This window comes from Ambystoma mexicanum, chromosome 1p, assembly GCF_040938575.1.
Source record: "Ambystoma mexicanum isolate Mex_15411 chromosome 1p, UKY_AmexF1_1, whole genome shotgun sequence".
Taxonomy (NCBI): Eukaryota; Metazoa; Chordata; class Amphibia; order Caudata; family Ambystomatidae; genus Ambystoma; species Ambystoma mexicanum.
The window spans coordinates 179,669,863-179,686,940 of record NC_090921.1 but is presented as its reverse complement, the minus strand read 5'-3'; the positions used below and the strand labels follow the sequence as shown (position 1 = coordinate 179,686,940).

At 51.2% G+C, this 17,078-nt stretch overlaps 1 protein-coding gene across 12 annotated transcripts in view; it reads left to right on the top strand.

The window, feature by feature from the left end:
- Positions 1 to 17,078, top strand: part of KDM6B (lysine demethylase 6B) — a 2,050,345-nt gene that overhangs the window by 1,997,626 nt on the left and 35,641 nt on the right. For all 12 annotated transcript variants that reach the window (XM_069646240.1, XM_069646239.1, XM_069646242.1 and 9 more), the window contains one exon: positions 585 to 755. In XM_069646240.1, coding sequence (XP_069502341.1) covers positions 585 to 755 — 171 coding nt within the window. The remainder of the gene's footprint in view (positions 1 to 584; positions 756 to 17,078) is intronic.

Genomic DNA, 17,078 nt, shown 5'->3' with positions numbered 1-17,078 from the left:
TATATACTTTAGATATGCAGCTATGCTGTTGGAATTTCAGGCAGTTTTGAACTGCATGCCATTTTTAAACTGCCCCTAAGAGGTGCCAATTTTTTTGTTGTTTTGCGACATAGCAACGTGCAGCTTCTTGAAAGCTGATTTATACTGAACTAGCACCAAGAGATAACTCGGTATGTGGGAGTAGACATATATTACTACTATCCAACTTAATAGTATTGAGCCTTTTTTCCGTTTGAAGATGATAAAACGAGTCTGCAATGCAAGGACTCCAATTTGAATGGTTTACCTACATTTCTGTTGCAAGCGTCCCACTTGAGTAAGAATCCTGCCAGAGTTGCAGACAAATGCCTATCTATACTGGCGGGGTGGGGTTTGGGATTGGATGGAATTTGAGTCGTGATGGGGAGGACGTGGCAAGTGCTGCTGGGGATGTAATTTTAGGAGAAACTACTTGAGCAACTACCATTAACATGAATAATTTTTTTTCTTTTTTCCCTTTTTTCTTTTCTCATTCTCCCCAATTTCTTTTCCTCACTCTACATTGTTCTTTTCCTTTTTTGCTATTTTCTCTTTTCACCCCAAAGCTGGAGGTCTTTAACATCCTCTTCGTGACCAGTGAGAACGGGGGCAAGAACTCTTACTTGGTGCACTGTGAGGCCTGTGCCCGGGCCCGCAGCTCGAATCTTCATAATGTCGTGGTGCTAGAACAGTATAAAATGGCAGAACTCATGCAGAGCTTTGACACCTTCAGCCTGGTAAGAATCTCTGGGTCAACGGTTCACTGAAGGCGGTGCTCAGATGGGGTGCGGGGGAGGAATGTTTCAGTATGTCATCATAAGGTGTTGGGGAGATTTTGCATACACCCTGTTAAGATGGATTATCTTAGTAGTGTGACAAAACAGTAAAGCTTAGACTTGACTGTTCGAGTGGTGAAGGGTTCTGTTAAGCGCAAACATGGAGCACTCTTAAATAAGCTAGGCAGAATGTATACAACTATTTAAGCCGTAAACCTACTTTTCGCAATGAAAAACCACAAGTAATGCACTAAAACATTCACTACCATTGTATGCACATTCACTTTTGGCTTGCTCTGTTTTAATTTAGAGTACTGTTAGATCAGTTTCAGAATACTGTGGTGTTAAGATGGTTGTCTAAAATTATCCCTGTTGGAAAGCTTTTAGGAGACCACCCTAGTTGACGGGCACCTCAGAGTTTAGGCCAACCCCAATTTATGTACATGGAACAGCAGTCAAGGCTTGGTCTCAGTGTGTGTGTGTGTGTGTGTGTCTGTCTGTCTGTCTGTGTGGTCAGGGGGCCCTCAATTAGCCCTCCTAGAATAACGCACAATAATTCAGCTTAGACAGTTAGAAAAATTGTTATTTACTTAGGCCTTTAGAACATACTGAAAAATGAAACTTGCAGGCAGTGATATCAACAATGCATCATTAAGTAATGAAGTAGGTGAAACTGGTAAGTAATGCAGATGTAGTTAAAATGGTTGAATCCTGTTACCGGTTCAATTCCCTATACTTAGAAGTCCTACCATAATATGTTTGGGGCCTAGTGCCCAAAAGTCACTATTTCACCCCGAGAATTCTCACAGGTGTGTATTCTCTAAAGGTATGCAATGGATTTATGATGGTGATTCAGAGTAGTTTTTAACTAATTTAAAAGTTAAGCAACAGTTAACCAGAAGACCGGTAAGCTTTCCTCCCTTCCAGATCCAAGGTTAAACCAGGGGTAGGATACTTTACCCAAGTTCGACAACCAAAGGTGGTAAGCAAGAGGGAGATGGGAGACAAAGAGCTTTGCACCCAATATTAACTTGTGGAAGATGTTGGGGTACAGGAATGCATACTAACCCCCTGACTCTGATTTTCCCTGGAGTCATGGTGGGGAGTTTGGGGTTTGCTCGGAGCGCAGTCTTCCCTTCTTGCTTCGTGTCAGAGGTGTCCAGCTGTTGCAGGTTCGAGTGCTGTCCAGTCAGGTGCAACTGGAAGATGCAAGCCTAGTCTAAGAGACTTTCGGTATGCATACCTCTTCAGGACGCTTCATAGGAAAAGATGGAGGAAGGCGAGTGCCAGCGACTACTAGTTTTCCCACGACGCCAGGCATCCTTCCAATCGAGGTCAAAGAAGCAGCTCAGGACCAATTTCCTAGGTGCTAGGAAGCTGAAAACGTAGGAAAAGGCGACTTATGGCACACGCTGTTAACCACAAAAATTCCAGACTTGAACGCAAAATAGCTAAGATTCTGGCGAGGGGGCCCACTGTTAATGAAACATTTTCTTTATTGCAAACTTTTCCTCCATGGTTTCCTATGGAACCCCATTCTTGTTGCTCTTGTTTTTGATCCTGTCCTGACTTTTTGGAAGGTAAATAAAGTTTTTAGCTTCGATTCACTTGCCTTTTGTTCACTTATGGAAAAACCGATCAGTCCTTCAGACGATAGCTACTGGGAACCTGTTTCACTTTTGAATTCTTTAACATTTCACACAGCATCTTACAATGCAGTGCAATGGCGATACTTTGGTATCACCCTAGCTTTTTACAAACAGGATTTTCGGTTACTTTTATATGTAACAGAGAAACTGGTGGCAGCAGTTAAATTTTTACCCTTTTGGCATTCAAACAGCCCACGGTTGTCAAATCCTAGAAAATCACTGGTCACATCAGGAACAGATTATCGGTCCTCCTACAGTCCAGATGGCCTGTACCTCCCAAGAGGACTATAAAGGAAGATTGCAGTCCTTTTATAGAGGGAACCAGCGACGAGTAATTTCCTCCAGAGGTCAAATGCTGAAGCAAGCCCGACCAGACTTCGGTCCTCACCCCCCACTTCGACACCCCAGTGGGGGGCAGCTTGCCAACTTGGTCATTCAATGGAAATACATCACCGCTGACAAATGCTTGTTATCCATTGTTCAACTGGGCCATATCCTGGAGTTCATTTTGCCCCTGCCCTCAATTCCTCCTGTCCCAAAGGCGGAAAAACACCTACCCCAGTTATTTCAAGAGGTGCAGTGCCTCCTAAAAAAAAAAAGGGGGGAGCATTCGAAGTTGTGCCATCACACCTGCTGGGCACCGGAGTATAGAACCAGGTACTTTCTGGCGAGGAAAGAATCAGGGGGTTGTAGACCCATACTGTACCTCAGAAGACTCAAATACCTCAGTTCTCCAGCATGGGGTCTGGCATGGATTCACATGCTCATGAATATTCCCCGTCGTCAGGCTGGGAATCCTCGGTAAAGAAAAAACCAGTATCAGTTTCGTTTCTGATCTGTCTTTCGTAGTAATAACCAATCACTGGTCTCTGCGTCATACTGACCACAGCCAATGACTGCCCTCTACCTAAGCACCGCCTCTGGCAGCCATCTTCAGATTTTTACCGCACGTTCATGTGTTGGGATCCTCGTGCTATTGCTCTCGAGCGTTAGTGCTATTTTTTCGCGCTTTTTACAAAAACTTCGATTCTTTCGGTCAAAAGAGCCTCAAGCTCCACCGATCCTACATCCGATCAACGGGGACCCGTGTCGGATTCATCTGTGCCCCTCAAGGGTGAAGATTTCGTCGAGCTACACTTCGGAGGACTCCAGAAGCTTCTCAGGCCCTGTCTCGGAGATGGCCCAGGAGAAGGGAAGCTCGACGCCCGGAAAGCTGTTCAGGGTCTGCCCTGGATGCCAGCTGCAGAACGTCTTCAAGGAGGACGAACACTCTTTCTGCCTTTACTGCCTTCATGAGGACAAGACGCACGTGGAGAAGGACTGTGCGTTTTGCGGCAACATGTCGGAACGGACCATGAAGGACCGCCATCAACGTCTCGCCAACTGGCTGGAGGGTAAGAGCCCGTCTGGCGAGAAGAAGAAGAAATCCGAGCGGTCTTCTAAGACCTTTGAGGGCGCCCCGGCGACGGGGGCCCAACATAAGGCCAAGCACCGCGAGTCCGCTGGCACCGGGAGCGCCGAACGGTCGGGCTCTGCGGGCGCCAGGCAGGGCGCACCCTCCCCGGCACCATCAACCACGAGCCAACGCTCTGGGTCGGGTAAGAGGAAGGCCGAGCACCCGGCGAAGCTCCTGGAGAGGCCCCGGTCGAGCTCTAAGGCAGAGGAGGAGCGTGGCAGTGCCCCCTCCCTCAAGGATAAGGCGGTGAGCGCACCTAAGGTGGTGAAGGCCTTGATCCATCCGACCAAGCCCTCTATCGAAACGGTCGCGGCGGCCCTGGCTCAGCCTGTGGTGGCTGCACCAGTGGTGGCGACCTCAGGGCCCAGAATCTCCCTGCCTCCTCGGAGGGAGTCTTCCTTTGTGCCCATCGATAGGACCCCCGTGAAACCCTCCGTGGGGAAGAAGAAGGGGGGGCAGGGCGTCGTCGTAGAGTCGGCCTCAACCTCAGAAGAGGAACTGATCGAGGTCTTAAGCCATGGCCTAGGCGTGGAAGAAGGCCAGCCCGTCGGAATGGACCCCGACGCAGGTGACGACGACGACATCGTCGAGGATACCGACGGGGCCCCTGCTCGCCCGTCGGATTCCCCTCTGCCAGCGCCGCAAGACAACTCGGCGGCCATTTTGTTGGCCATACAGTCCTTATGCTCCGAGATAAGGACGAGGCTACCGTTACCGACGGAGGAACCTCTCCCGTCGGGGGATCCAGAACCGGGACCTTCTGGTGTTCCCCCTACCAAGAAAAGAAGGATCCATCCACCACCTCCTTTTCAACCGTCGCGCCCCTTCCAGCCCTCCTCCCCGTCCACCCGAGGGGATGATACGGGGACTGACACGGCAGCGACGGGTACGGACGACGAGGCATACGACGAGGATTTTCCGTCGTCGCCTCCCACCAGGGCCTCTCCGCCCGACGAGATCGGATCTTTCCACTCCATGATCTCCAGGGCTTCCGAGCTTTTCCAACTCTGCCCTGAGGAGAAGAAAAAGGAAGGCTTCCTTTATCAGCGGCGCGAGGCCAAGAGGAAGACGGTCCTCGCAGTGCCTCTGTTGGACGACATTTGGGATGAGGGCCTTTCCCTCCTCAAGAACCCTTCCACGACGCCAGCTAGAAGAGACCGGTACGAGAAAAAGTACCGGGTCCCGGACACGGCCCCCCTATGCCTCCGGGCGCAGCCTACCCCGGACTCCGTCGTCTCCGCGGCAGCCAGGAAGAAAGCGGGGGGGGGGTGCGGCCTCCACATCGACTTCCCCGCCGGACGGCGAGGGAAAGAAATTGGACACTATGGGGCGTAGAGTCATCTCGTCGGCAGCGACGACGATTAAAGCGGCCAACGCCTTGGCTATCGTGGCCCGCTACGACAGGGAGCTCTGGTACAAGATGGCTCCTCTGCTGGATTTTCTGCCGGACGACAAGAGGGCGGAGGCCCTTGAGATCCTGCAGGAAGGTGAGGTGGCCTCGGACCACGCCATCACCGTGGCGACGGACATCGCCGACACTGGATTCCGCCAGCTGGGCAACGGTGTTTGCCTTCGACGTCGTGGATGGCTCAAAGCTACGGACTTCCGGCAGGACGTCCAGACCAGAGTCCTGGACATGCCCTTCGACGGGAACAACCTGTTTGGGAAGACAGTGGACGATTCCCTTCAGGCCATCAAGGCGGATACTGAGACGGCCCGGGCCCTTGGAGTCCTGCAACGACGGACGCCCTTTCGGAGCGGCGGAGGCAAGGGCGCCTCCAAAGGTTCCGGCGGCGGTTTCGCTTCCTACCGTCAAGCGGCCCGCTCGTCGTCGCAAGAGGCCTACAGAGGACGAAGCAAGTCTAGCGGACCCCGCCGTCGTCGCCAAGGAGGTCAAGGCGGCAAGGCCGCGTCCAAGCAGGATTGAACCGGCCTTGGGGTCGGGCCCCCACCGAAGCACCCCGGTGGGAGGCCGGCTGGCGGGCTTCGTCAGCGTGTGGGAGTCCATCTCCACCGACCGTTGGGTGCTGGACGCCCTGGCCCGGGGCCACGCGCTCGAGTTTCAAAGAAGGTGCCCGCGCGTCCCCCCCGTGGCCAGGAAAGAACTTCACGTCCCTCAACTTCTCCTGGAGGTAAAGGCGATGCTCAGAAAGGGCGCCATCGAACTCGTCCCAAAGAGGCTTCGGGGCTCCGGAGTCTACTCGAGATACTTCCAGTTCAAAGCCCTTCCCTTCGGACTACGGTCGGCACCCAGGGTATTCACCAAGTGCCTTGCACCGGTGGCGGCGCAGCTGCGCCGCGAGGGGATCCACGTCTACCCCTACCTGGACGACTGGCTCATCCGCGCCAAGACGAGGGAGCTCGCCGTGGTCCACACGGCAAGGACCGTCCAACTCCTCACGGACCTGGGATTCTCCGTGAACTACGCCAAATCCCACCTGGTGCCCGCGCAAGTCGCACTGTTTCTGGGAGCGAGGCTCGACACAGTGTCCCTTCTGGCCTCCCCGTCGGAGGAGAGGACCAGGACCATCTTGGGCAAGGTGCAACGGATGTTGGTGGCCGACGCGGCCAAAGTGAGGTCCATCAAGTCCCTCCTCGGGATGATGTCTTCCTGCATCTACCTCATTCCCATGTGCAGGCTCCGGATGCGCCCGTTGCAAGAATTCCTGGATGCGCGCTGGATCCAGACGACGGGCAGCTTCGAGGAAAGGATCAAGCTCGACGAGAGTTTCCGACGAGCGATACGGTGGTGGGGCACCCGCGCGCATCTGACGGCGGGCATGGACTTCCAGACCCCAGCCCACCAGGAGACTGTGACCACGGATGCCTCCCTGGAAGGGTGGGGAGCGCACACCGAAAATCTGCACGCAAGGGGACTCTGGCTCCCGACGGAGAAGTCCCTACATATCAACGTCCTGGAGCTCCGTGCAGTGTTTTGGGCCCTCAGGTCCTTCCTTCCGTCCCTCAAGGGCAAGGTGGTGAGGATCTTCACCGACAACACCACCACCATGTTTTACATCGGGAAACAGGGCGGAACCAGGTCCCCAGCGCTGTCCAAGGAGGCGCAGGACCTGTGGCATTGGGCCGTCGCCCAAGGGATTTTTCTGGTGCCGTTTCATCTGGCAGGGATAAAAAACACCATCGCCGACTCACTCAGCAGGGAGCTGCCCTCGTGCCACGAGTGGGAACTACGGCAGGATCTGGTGGATCGCCTCTTCTGACGGTGGGGCACACCCCAGATCGACCTGTTCGCGACGGCGACGAACGCCAAGTGCCGGAGGTTCGCCAGCAGGTTTCCCCAGACGAGGAGCATGGGCGATGCTTTCTCGTTCCCCTGGGAGGGCCTGTTCCTCTACGCGTTCCCTCCCTTGCCTCTGCTAATCCGGCTCGTCAACCAGCTCAAGAGGTCACGGTGCAGGATGATCCTCGTCGCACCTGCGTGGCCGAGGCAGATATGGTTCCCGGACCTTCTGGACTTGTCAGCGTCCCCGCCGATCAAGCTGCCGGCGGACGCGGATCTACTCTCCAGGGAAGGAGGCGCCATCCTCCACCACGACCCGAAGTCGCTGAACTTGCAGGCCTGGCTCCTGCAGCACTAGAGTTTGGAGGATACGACATACCGGCCGATTGCAGAGAGGTTCTTGCAAAGGCCAGGGCGTCCTCGACTCTTAAATGCTATGGACACAAATGGAAGAGGTTCTCTGTCTGGTGCCACGCACAGAAGATTAACCCTCTACGGATTACGGCTCCCCAAGTACTGCCGTACCTGCTGACGCTGGCCAAAGCTGGGCTGGCACATGCGTCCATCAAGATTCATCTTGCTGCGATCTCCCGATACACCAGAACCACGGGCCGGACGTCCTTGTGGTCTCATCGTCTGGTGAAAGAGTTCATGAAGGGACTGTTCAGATCGTTCCCGCCGGTGAAGGCTCCGGCCCCGGCGTGGGAGCTCAACGTGGTGCTGACCAAGCTCATGGGACCTCCGTTCGAGCCTCTGCACTCGGCCCCGTTGAAGTTTCTATCGTGGAAAACAGCTTTTCTTGTGGCCATCACCTCCGCACGACGAGTGGGAGAGATCCAGGCCCTTTCCTGCAAGGCCCCGTACTTGACTTTCCACGACACGAGGGTAGTGCTCAGGACGCACCCCTCCTTCATGCCCAAGGTACCGTCGGACTTCCATCTCAACGAACCCTTGGTGTTACCTGTGTTCTTCCCGTCGCCTTCGTCGCCGGCTGAGAGGACTTTGCACTCGCTGGATGTAGCTAGAGCGCTGAAGTTCTACGTGGACCGCACGAAGGGTTTTCGGAAGACGTCACAACTCTTTGTGAACTTTGGACCTGTCAATCAGGGGAAGGCTCTCTCGAAGGCCTCCATCTCCAGATGGCTCTCCGGCTGTATCATGTGCTGTCACCGGTTGGCAAACCGACAGCTGCCTGGCCGTCCGAGAGCCCATTCCACCAGAGCGATCGCAGCTACCACGGCGTTCCTATCTGGTGTGCCCCTGCTGGACATATGCAGGGCTGCTACGTGGAGGTCGACGCACACCTTCACGAAATTCTACTGCGTCGACCGGGATTCCAGGGAGGAGTCCAGGGTCGGCCAAGCAGTGCTGCGCAACCTGTTCGCCTGAGGTGAGCCTGGTGAGGAGGTAAGATGCTTAATGTTGAGTTGATGTGATGCTTAATGTTGAGCCTTTGCCACCTCCCGTGGTTGTGCATGTGTGTACTGCTATGTATTCTTTATTCATGAGCATGTGAATCCATGCCAGACCCCATGCTGGAGAAGGAACAAGTTACTTACCTGTAACTGTTGTTCTCCAGCATGGGTCTGGCATGGATTCACATGCGAACCCTCCCGCCTACCCCTCTGCGGCTCTTCACTTGGTCATACTGCCACTTCACGTGCTTCCAAATCTGAAGATGGCTGCCAGAGGCGGTGCTTAGGTAGAGGGCAGTCATTGGCTGTGGTCAGTATGACGCAGAGACCAGTGATTGGTTATTACTACGAAAGACAGATCAGAAACGAAACTGATACTGGTTTTTTCTTTACCGAGGATTCCCAGCCTGACGACGGGGAATATTCATGAGCATGTGAATCCATGCCAGACCCATGCTGGAGAACAACAGTTACAGGTAAGTAACTTGTTCCTTCCCAGACATTTTGCGTGGTAACACTTCAGCACATCTTGGACCAGTTGAAAGAATGGTATTTCCTTTCCTTTTTTGAGACGTTTAAGATGCATATTTTCATGTCTCCATTCATCAGCAGCACCAACGTTTCCTCCAATTCAAGTTAGCAGGAAACTGCTAGCAATACAAGGCTCTGCCTTGCGGCCTAAAATCTGATCCAGGAGTGCTTAGCAAATGCCTGGCTCCAGTAGTGGCCCACCTCCTGACGTTCTGGCATTCATGTATACCCGTTTCTGCCACATTGCTTCCGCTAGCGATACAACACACCCAGAATATGTTCCCTGTCTTGTGTCCTGCTCAAAACTCGCTGTTCCTGTGCTAACGCCTCAACACTTGTGTGTCACCAGGCCTTCGAAGGAGAGGGTGAATACCACCCTGAATACGTTTTAGCAGCAGTCACGCCTAGAGATTGCGTCCGTCTGCTCCCTCAAGTCCCTCCTGGGAATCATGTCCTCCTGTATGCCATTGATTACAGATTGCAGACTCCAAATGAGAGTTCAGGAGTTCTTAGATGCCTATTGGCAGCAAATATCGGGATCTTGGGAGGACAAACTTCTCCTCAAGCCCTCCAATGACGGGGTGTGTGTCTTAATCTAATTCAAGGAGCCCCCTTTCACCATCCCGGCATACCAGTTAACATTTACAACAGATGCCTCCCAGAAGCCGGTGGTCCCCAAAGAAAAAGCCCTACACATCAATGTTCTGGATCTGAGGGCATTGTTCTGGGCCCTGAAGTCCTTCAAGCCACAATTGCAGAACCCAGTGGTTTGCATCTTCAGACAACACCACCATGTTCTATATTTGAGTGGATTGTGTCCTCCAACATATTCTTCATCTTAGATTTATGTATTCCAACCAGCTTTGCTGCTCTTTGGAAATTTTTTCGGCAGAGGATGCCATGCATCGATGTCGAGTCGATGGTCCCTCGAAGGCCTCCGTCGAGGGTGACGTCATCGGGTGTATAAGTAGCACGCGCGGCGCCCGTTGGCCTCAGTTCCGTTTTTCCACAGTACGTTGCTTCGGACATTCGGCGCGCCTCGAGTTCTGTCAGGAAATATAATATTACGAGAAGTAATTATGTCCTCGTCATTGACGCCGACCACGACCCCGAGATCGGGTTTTAAGAAATGCAAGTCGTGCGGCTCAAAAATGTCGATCACGGACCCGCACTGCGAGTGTTTGTGGTGTCTCGGAAGGCCACGACATGGAGGAAAGGCCTTGCGAGAAAGGAGAGGAAAGCTACAGGTAGGTCGGAAGGATTGGAAAGCCTCTAGCGTCGAGTCGAGACCCCATGGGGAAAAATCTCCTCGACGCGAAAGGCATAGATCCAGATCTCGAAACGATTCTCATCGCTCGTCTTCGTCGAAAAAGTCTAAGAAACAACGCCGTAGATCTCCCTCCACTTCGTCGTCAGACGAGTCTCTGAAAATGAAATGCCCCACAAAACATTTGTCTTCCGAAGAATGGGAAGCATTTAGGGTCAAAATGATGGATGTGTTTGAGAAAGCGAAGCCTCGGTCTGCGCCTTCTTCGGAAGCCGGCCGGGAGTGTCATCGCTCCGACACTCACGCGCCCTCAAGCCCGGGTGATCGTAAAAGGAAGGATAGGGAACCTTCCAGGACGCCGAGCGAAAAACGCTAGTCTCGAGTCGACCACTCGAGGTCACCGACGCCGTCCGAGACCTTTCACACCTCGAAGGAGAAACTGTCGAAGGCCGCCTCGACGCCCTCGAAGCAGACCCTGTCGACGACCACGAGGTCATTGACGCTGACGGCTCCAACCAAGCCAGGGCAGCCAGAAAAAGAGAAGGAAAAAGTTAAGAAACATGTAATTCCTTCTGAGCCTGGTACTACACCTCTTCCTCCTCCTCTCCCAGAGAACGTTTTCAAGCCTCTCCCTAGAAAGGACTTTTTCAAATCCTTGACCTCAATTTTTTAGTAACAGGAGAGATCCGAGGAGGAAAATGTACCTTTTGGATTGGAGTATGGCACCCCAAATGTCACAGAATGCTTGATCTCAGAGGAAAGCAGAATGAGGGATTTGGTGGAGTCTTTGCACAATGCAAGTGGCATTGACACCTCTCCCAAGAATGACTTTGGTAGACCAGATCCAGGAGAGCATGCCAGTCCATCTTACCGTCGGTTAATGACCAAGGTGGTAGATTACTTGGGATGGGCTAGACCACCAGCCCAATTCGTCCAGGACGATTTAACAGACCTATTGGACCATGGTCTCACCGAAGACCCAGTACTACCTTTTCATGTAGCCTTACAAAACATGGTGGCCAAGAATTGGGAAACTCCGGATTCTATTCCTCTGGTAAATCCCTCGCACCAAAATACCGGCCAGCCAGTAGCGACCCCGGCTATCTGTCAAAACATCTAACTCCCGAGAGTTTGGTCATACAGGCAGCCACAGCTTCCAACAAACTTGCGTACCCGTCTATCCCTCCAGACAGGGACGATAAGCGTGTGGATGGTTGGGCATGGAAGGTATTGTCAGCCGGGAGCATGGCATTAAAATCTGCCAACTCCACATGTGCCATGGCAAAATTTTCATACACTCTATGGGAGTGCATTGCAATGGCGGTGGAGCACATACCAGAAGGGGAAGAAAGGGTAGGTTTCCTAGCCATCGTTAGAGAGATGGAAAGGAGGCCATGCAGGAATCCCTTCAATCTGGATTGGACACTGGATAGTGTAAGCAGGTCCATGGGCACTAGCACGGTAATGCGCAGGTTTGCGTGGTTACGGAAGTCGGGTTTTGCACCGGACGTACAGAGCCGCCTCCTGAACATGCCTTTTGACGGGTCTCACCTTTTTGGCAACAAGGCTGATGAGAACCTTGAGAGGTTGCAGACCTCAAAAGCAGCGGCAAAATCCTTAGGAAGGAGCTGTTATCAGGCAACCTCAGCCTTTTCGTACGCAAGGGCAATCATGGAGGGGACGATCCTATCGTTATTACACCTCATACGGGAAGACGAGAGGAATGGCCAGTCAAAGGGGCCAAAGAAAGGCCACTCGTGGTGGACGAGGATAACGTGCTAGGCCTGCTCCAGCTGCAGCCTCTTTACCATCAGCAGCTGCAAAATCCGCCACAAAACCACTTTGAGGACTTGCACCACAAAACACCTGTAGGAGGCAGGCTGTCGCAGCATCTGCAAGAATGGTGAGCCATTACTTCAGATGTTTGGACTCTAGAAATAATAGCCCAAGGCTATTGCCTTCCTTTTCTAAAGCAACCTCAAAGCAATCCACCAGGGAGACGCCCGTTGAAACTTTCAAACCCGCTCCTACAGCAGGAAGTTCTAACCCTGCTGGAGAAAGGTGCTATAGAACCAGTACCTGCAGCGGAGAGGAACAAGGGTTGGTACGCCCCGTATTTTTTGATCTCCAAAAAGGACGGAGGACTGAGACCCATCTTGGACTTAAGAAACGTGAACAAATTCCTCAGGAAGGACAAGTTCAAGATGGTTACCCTTTCTCAGATCCTTCAGGCCCTTCAACTCCAGGACTGGTTGGTGTCATTGGACCTCCAGAATGCTTATTTCCATGTGCCGATTCATCTCAAGCACAGAAAATACCTGAGGTTCGTAGTTAACGACTCACACTATCAGTTTCGAGTCCTGCCATTCGGGTTGACCTTCGCCCCAAGGGTCTTCACCAGGTTAATGGTAGTGGTGGTAGCGCACCTCAGGAGAGGGGGGATTCATGTCTACCCCTACCTGGACGATTGGTTGACCAGAGCGCGCTCTGCCGAGCAAGCACTGGATCATCTGAAAGTCACCTGCCACTTCCTCCACAAACTGGGCTTCTCCCTCAATTTCAAGAAGTCACAGATGACACCTTCCCAACAGCTTCAGTACATAGGAGCTGTATTCCACACGTCCTTGGGAAAGAGCTCGCCCCCCAAGTCGAGGGCTCAAGACATTCTTCAGATGGTTTCCAAATTCCAAAATGCCCAAAATCGCCAGGCTTACGACTTTTTAAGATTGCTCGGCCTCATGGCATCCTGCATTTTTCTGGTGCCAGAGGCACGCTTGAGGATGAGATCCCTTCAATGGGCCCTAAAAACTCAGTGGTACCAGTTCTCGGGTCAAATGACAGCTCTTCTTCAGATGCCGAACAAGGTCAGACAAGACCTTTTATGGTGGACCTGTACAGAGAACATTCTAAAAGGGGAACCCTTTTGGCAGCCATGGCCGGAGATCACAGTAGTGACGGACACCTCATCCAGGGGTGGGGAGCTCATGCCAACGATTTGACAATCAGCGGTCGTTGGTCTCCATCGGAGTCCAAACTACATATCAACCTTTTAGAGCTGAGGGCAATCAGACTAGCGCTGAAGGCCTTCCTGCCATCTGTCAGGGGAAAGAATGTCCTGATAATGACGGACAACACAGTGGCCATGCACTATCTAAACAAAAGAGGAGGCGTGGGGTCACTACCCCTGTGCAGAGAGGCAATGCAGCTCTGGTATTGGGCGATTCAGGAGGGAATCTCTAACGGCAATTCATCTAGCCGGGGAAGAGAATATGACGGCAGATGCTCTGAGCAGGCAGAGCGCGATATCCCACGAATGAGAACTGGATCAGGAAGTCATTCAAGAGATCTTCGCCCTTTGGGGAACCCCTCAAGTAGACCTGTTTGCAACCGGAATCAACTGAAAATGCAAAGGGTATTGCTCAAGGAAATTTCCTCCGAGAGGAGCCCTGGGGGACGCGTTCGTGGTGGAGTGGAATTTCCCACTATTGTACGCGTTCCCTCCGATTCCCGTCATTCCTCAGGTCATCAGGAGGCTGAGAAGGTTTTGGAGCCGCATTATCCTAATTGCCCCGGATTGGGCCAGGAGAACGTGGTACCCGGACCTTCTAGACATGTCCATCTGTCCTCCAGTATGTCTTCCTCAGAGAGAGAACCTTCTCTCTCAAATGGAAGGTCAGGCTCTCCATCAAGAGGTCAAAACGCTCCACCTTCATGCTTGGTATCTGAAAGGCTGAGATACAGGGATTGGAACCTTCCAGAGGACGTTATAGAGGTGTTGCTTTCGGCAAGAAGGCCAGCAACAAAGTCTCTATACCATTGCCGTTGGAAAAAGTTTTGCAACTGGTGCAGAGAAAAGAATGTCGATTTTTTTTCTGTGTTCTATTCCGGAAGTATTATCTTTTCCTTCTGACCCTAGCACATAGAGGTCTGAATATCGGAACAATAAAAGGTTACCTTGCGGCGCTTTCCATCTTCAAGCGCTCATCGGAAGAATGCTCCTACTTCAAAATTCCTTTAATAACACAATTCATAAAAGGTCTCTCTAATGTGTTTCCTCACCCTTTTCAAGTACCGATTTGGGATCTAAATTTGGTATTAAAATTCTTAGTGTGCCCCTTTTGAGCCTATGCACTCGTGTCCATTAAGATTCTTAACATGGTAAACAGCCTTTTTAGTTGCTCTAACATCAGCAAGAAGAGTGAGCGAATTGCAGGCACGATCTTTTGTGCCACCCTATACTGTGTTCCATAAGGACAGAGTTGTGTTGAGGGTTAAACCATCATTTTTACCGAAGGTAATATCTGATTTTCATTTAAATCAGAAAATTGTTTTACCCTCATTCTATCCTCCACCTCATCCTTCTAAGGAGGAAGAGAGACTACACAGACTGGACCCAAAAAGAGCTTTAAGCTTTTACATCTCTAGGCTTTCTAGATAGTGGACAACCAGTTGTTTATAGGCTACACTGGAAGAAAACTGGGTCAATCAGTAACAAAACAAACAATTTCACGCTTGATCGTGCTTTGCATTTCAGAATGCTACAGACTAGCACAAAAAGACCCACCAGAAGGGTTAAGAGCTCATTCCACCAGAGGCATAGCCTATTCCACGGCCCTTCAAAGAACTGTCCCTATAAGGTCCATTTGCGAAGCAGCAACTTGGTCTTCGCTTCACACCTTCTCAAAATTCTATAACCTGGATGCTTCCCAGTCTAGGGAGTTAATTTTTGGAAAAGCAGTGCTTTATTCTGCCATCTAAAGGCATTAAAAATAAATAAAAAATCTGACCCCTCCTCCAGAGGAACTATGCAAAATACTGCTTTGGTAGCCTATCTAAGATGAGGAATACGTTGGAGGACACAATCCACTCGAAGAACAAGTTACTTCTTACCTGGTAATTTTCTTTCGATTGGATGTTCCTCCAACGTATTCCTCATCGCCCTCCCAACCTACCCCTCTGTAGATTTTTTTCTGGTTTATTGCCATCTCAGATCTCGCAAGGCTGATACCCGTCTACAAAAAAAGTACAAGATCACAGATACAAAAGAGGGGAAAAACAGAACTGAGGCCAACGTGCGCCGCGTGTGCTACTTATACACCCGATGACGTCACCCTCGACGGAGGCCTTCGAGGGACCATCGACTCGACGACATCGACACACGGCGCCCTCTGCCGACAAAATTCCCGAAGAGCAGCAAAGCTGGATGGAATACATACATCTAAAATGAGGAATACGTTGGAGGACACAATCCACTCGAAAGAACATTACCAGGTAAGAAGTAACTTGTTCTTTGCAACGAAGGTTGGACACCCCCCTTTCTGATTCTGCCTACAGAGGCAAAGGTGCTATTGACGTGGTCGCTGGCGCCCATGTTCCTGCTTACATTCCATCTTCCAGGGATCCACATTATTATAGCGGATTCACTCAACAGGGAACTCTAGTCCTGCCACGAATGGGAACATGACTAGGACAGTTTTTCTAAAGTTCAACTAAGGACTTCATGAAATGATATCTGAGGCAGTACAAAACCTCCACTCTTAGTAGAAGGCTGTACCACCCGAGAACATTCGGTAGTATAGATCGAGCAGCCAGGCTTATCTTAGGAGGGAGAGTAGGCTGTAGCTTGTTACAAAGAAATTGTATTATACATATGGTCCAACACTATGTATTGTAAAAAATAAATGGTTTCTGTAAATACAAGTAGGTCAAGATAAATCCTGGGTAAGTACTAGAACATATATAAACAATTATAAGTGTTGGGGAGAATGATCAGAAATGTGCTAATTCCGCTCTGTCTTAGAGATCACCCTCCCCCCCCCCCACCCCCCCCCCCCACCGAAACTTTGCTGGATTGTGAGGACTTGAACTTTTAACCTGGAGAGTGTGAGACACTCTTCCCAACTCTCTCATTTTTTTAATGTGATTTGAACTCTTTAAGTATGGAGTATGACAAACTCCATAGGCATCATCTTTACATTGTCACACAGCACCTTCAGTGCAGTGGCACAGGGAAGTCTTTCAGATTTCCCAAAGGTTTAAATACTTTCTCTTGGATAAACTACTGTTTCCAAGAGCAGTGAAGTGAAATTGACTTTTCTTACATTTGTAACTTTCTAGACCCAGCACACACCATCTTACAGTAAGGTGCTGGAGGGATTACTTAGTATCCCCTTTGTCTAGCTTCTCATTTAACAATTTTATGTTACCCTTTCCTCGATGAATGGCTGGTGGCAGTGGTTTACTTTTAACTAGCGTGGTGTTCTTTTACCCCGGTCTGCGTTTGTGTTTTGTCAAAATGGCCCTGGTCGTCTTTTTTTGCCGTTTCTTTGTGGAAAGGTCCTTTGAGAGATTTACTTTGCTCTCCAAAGTAGGTTTGGTCCCTTTGTTCGTTTTGTCTTTAGCGGGATTCACGAGTGAAGCCTGCCTCTGGCTCCAGGGTGTCTGGTGGGGGCAGGAAGCGAGGGAGGTGCCCAAAACTCCCTGTGCTTAGTCTCCTAGGGGACAGGAATGCACTTCCGGAACAGGAATGCATTGGCCGGCTGTATTTCCGAAAGGACAGCCTCCCTGCTGGGTGACTGACAGCTAGGCTGGAATAAATGTGAGAAACCTGCATAAAAGGCAAGGCTTTTTGGCTTGGAAGGCAGAGTTGACCACTGGACGAAGGAATCCGAAGAGGAACTTGGAAGAGATGTCTGCTGCTACTCCTGGACCGTTGGTTTGCCTGC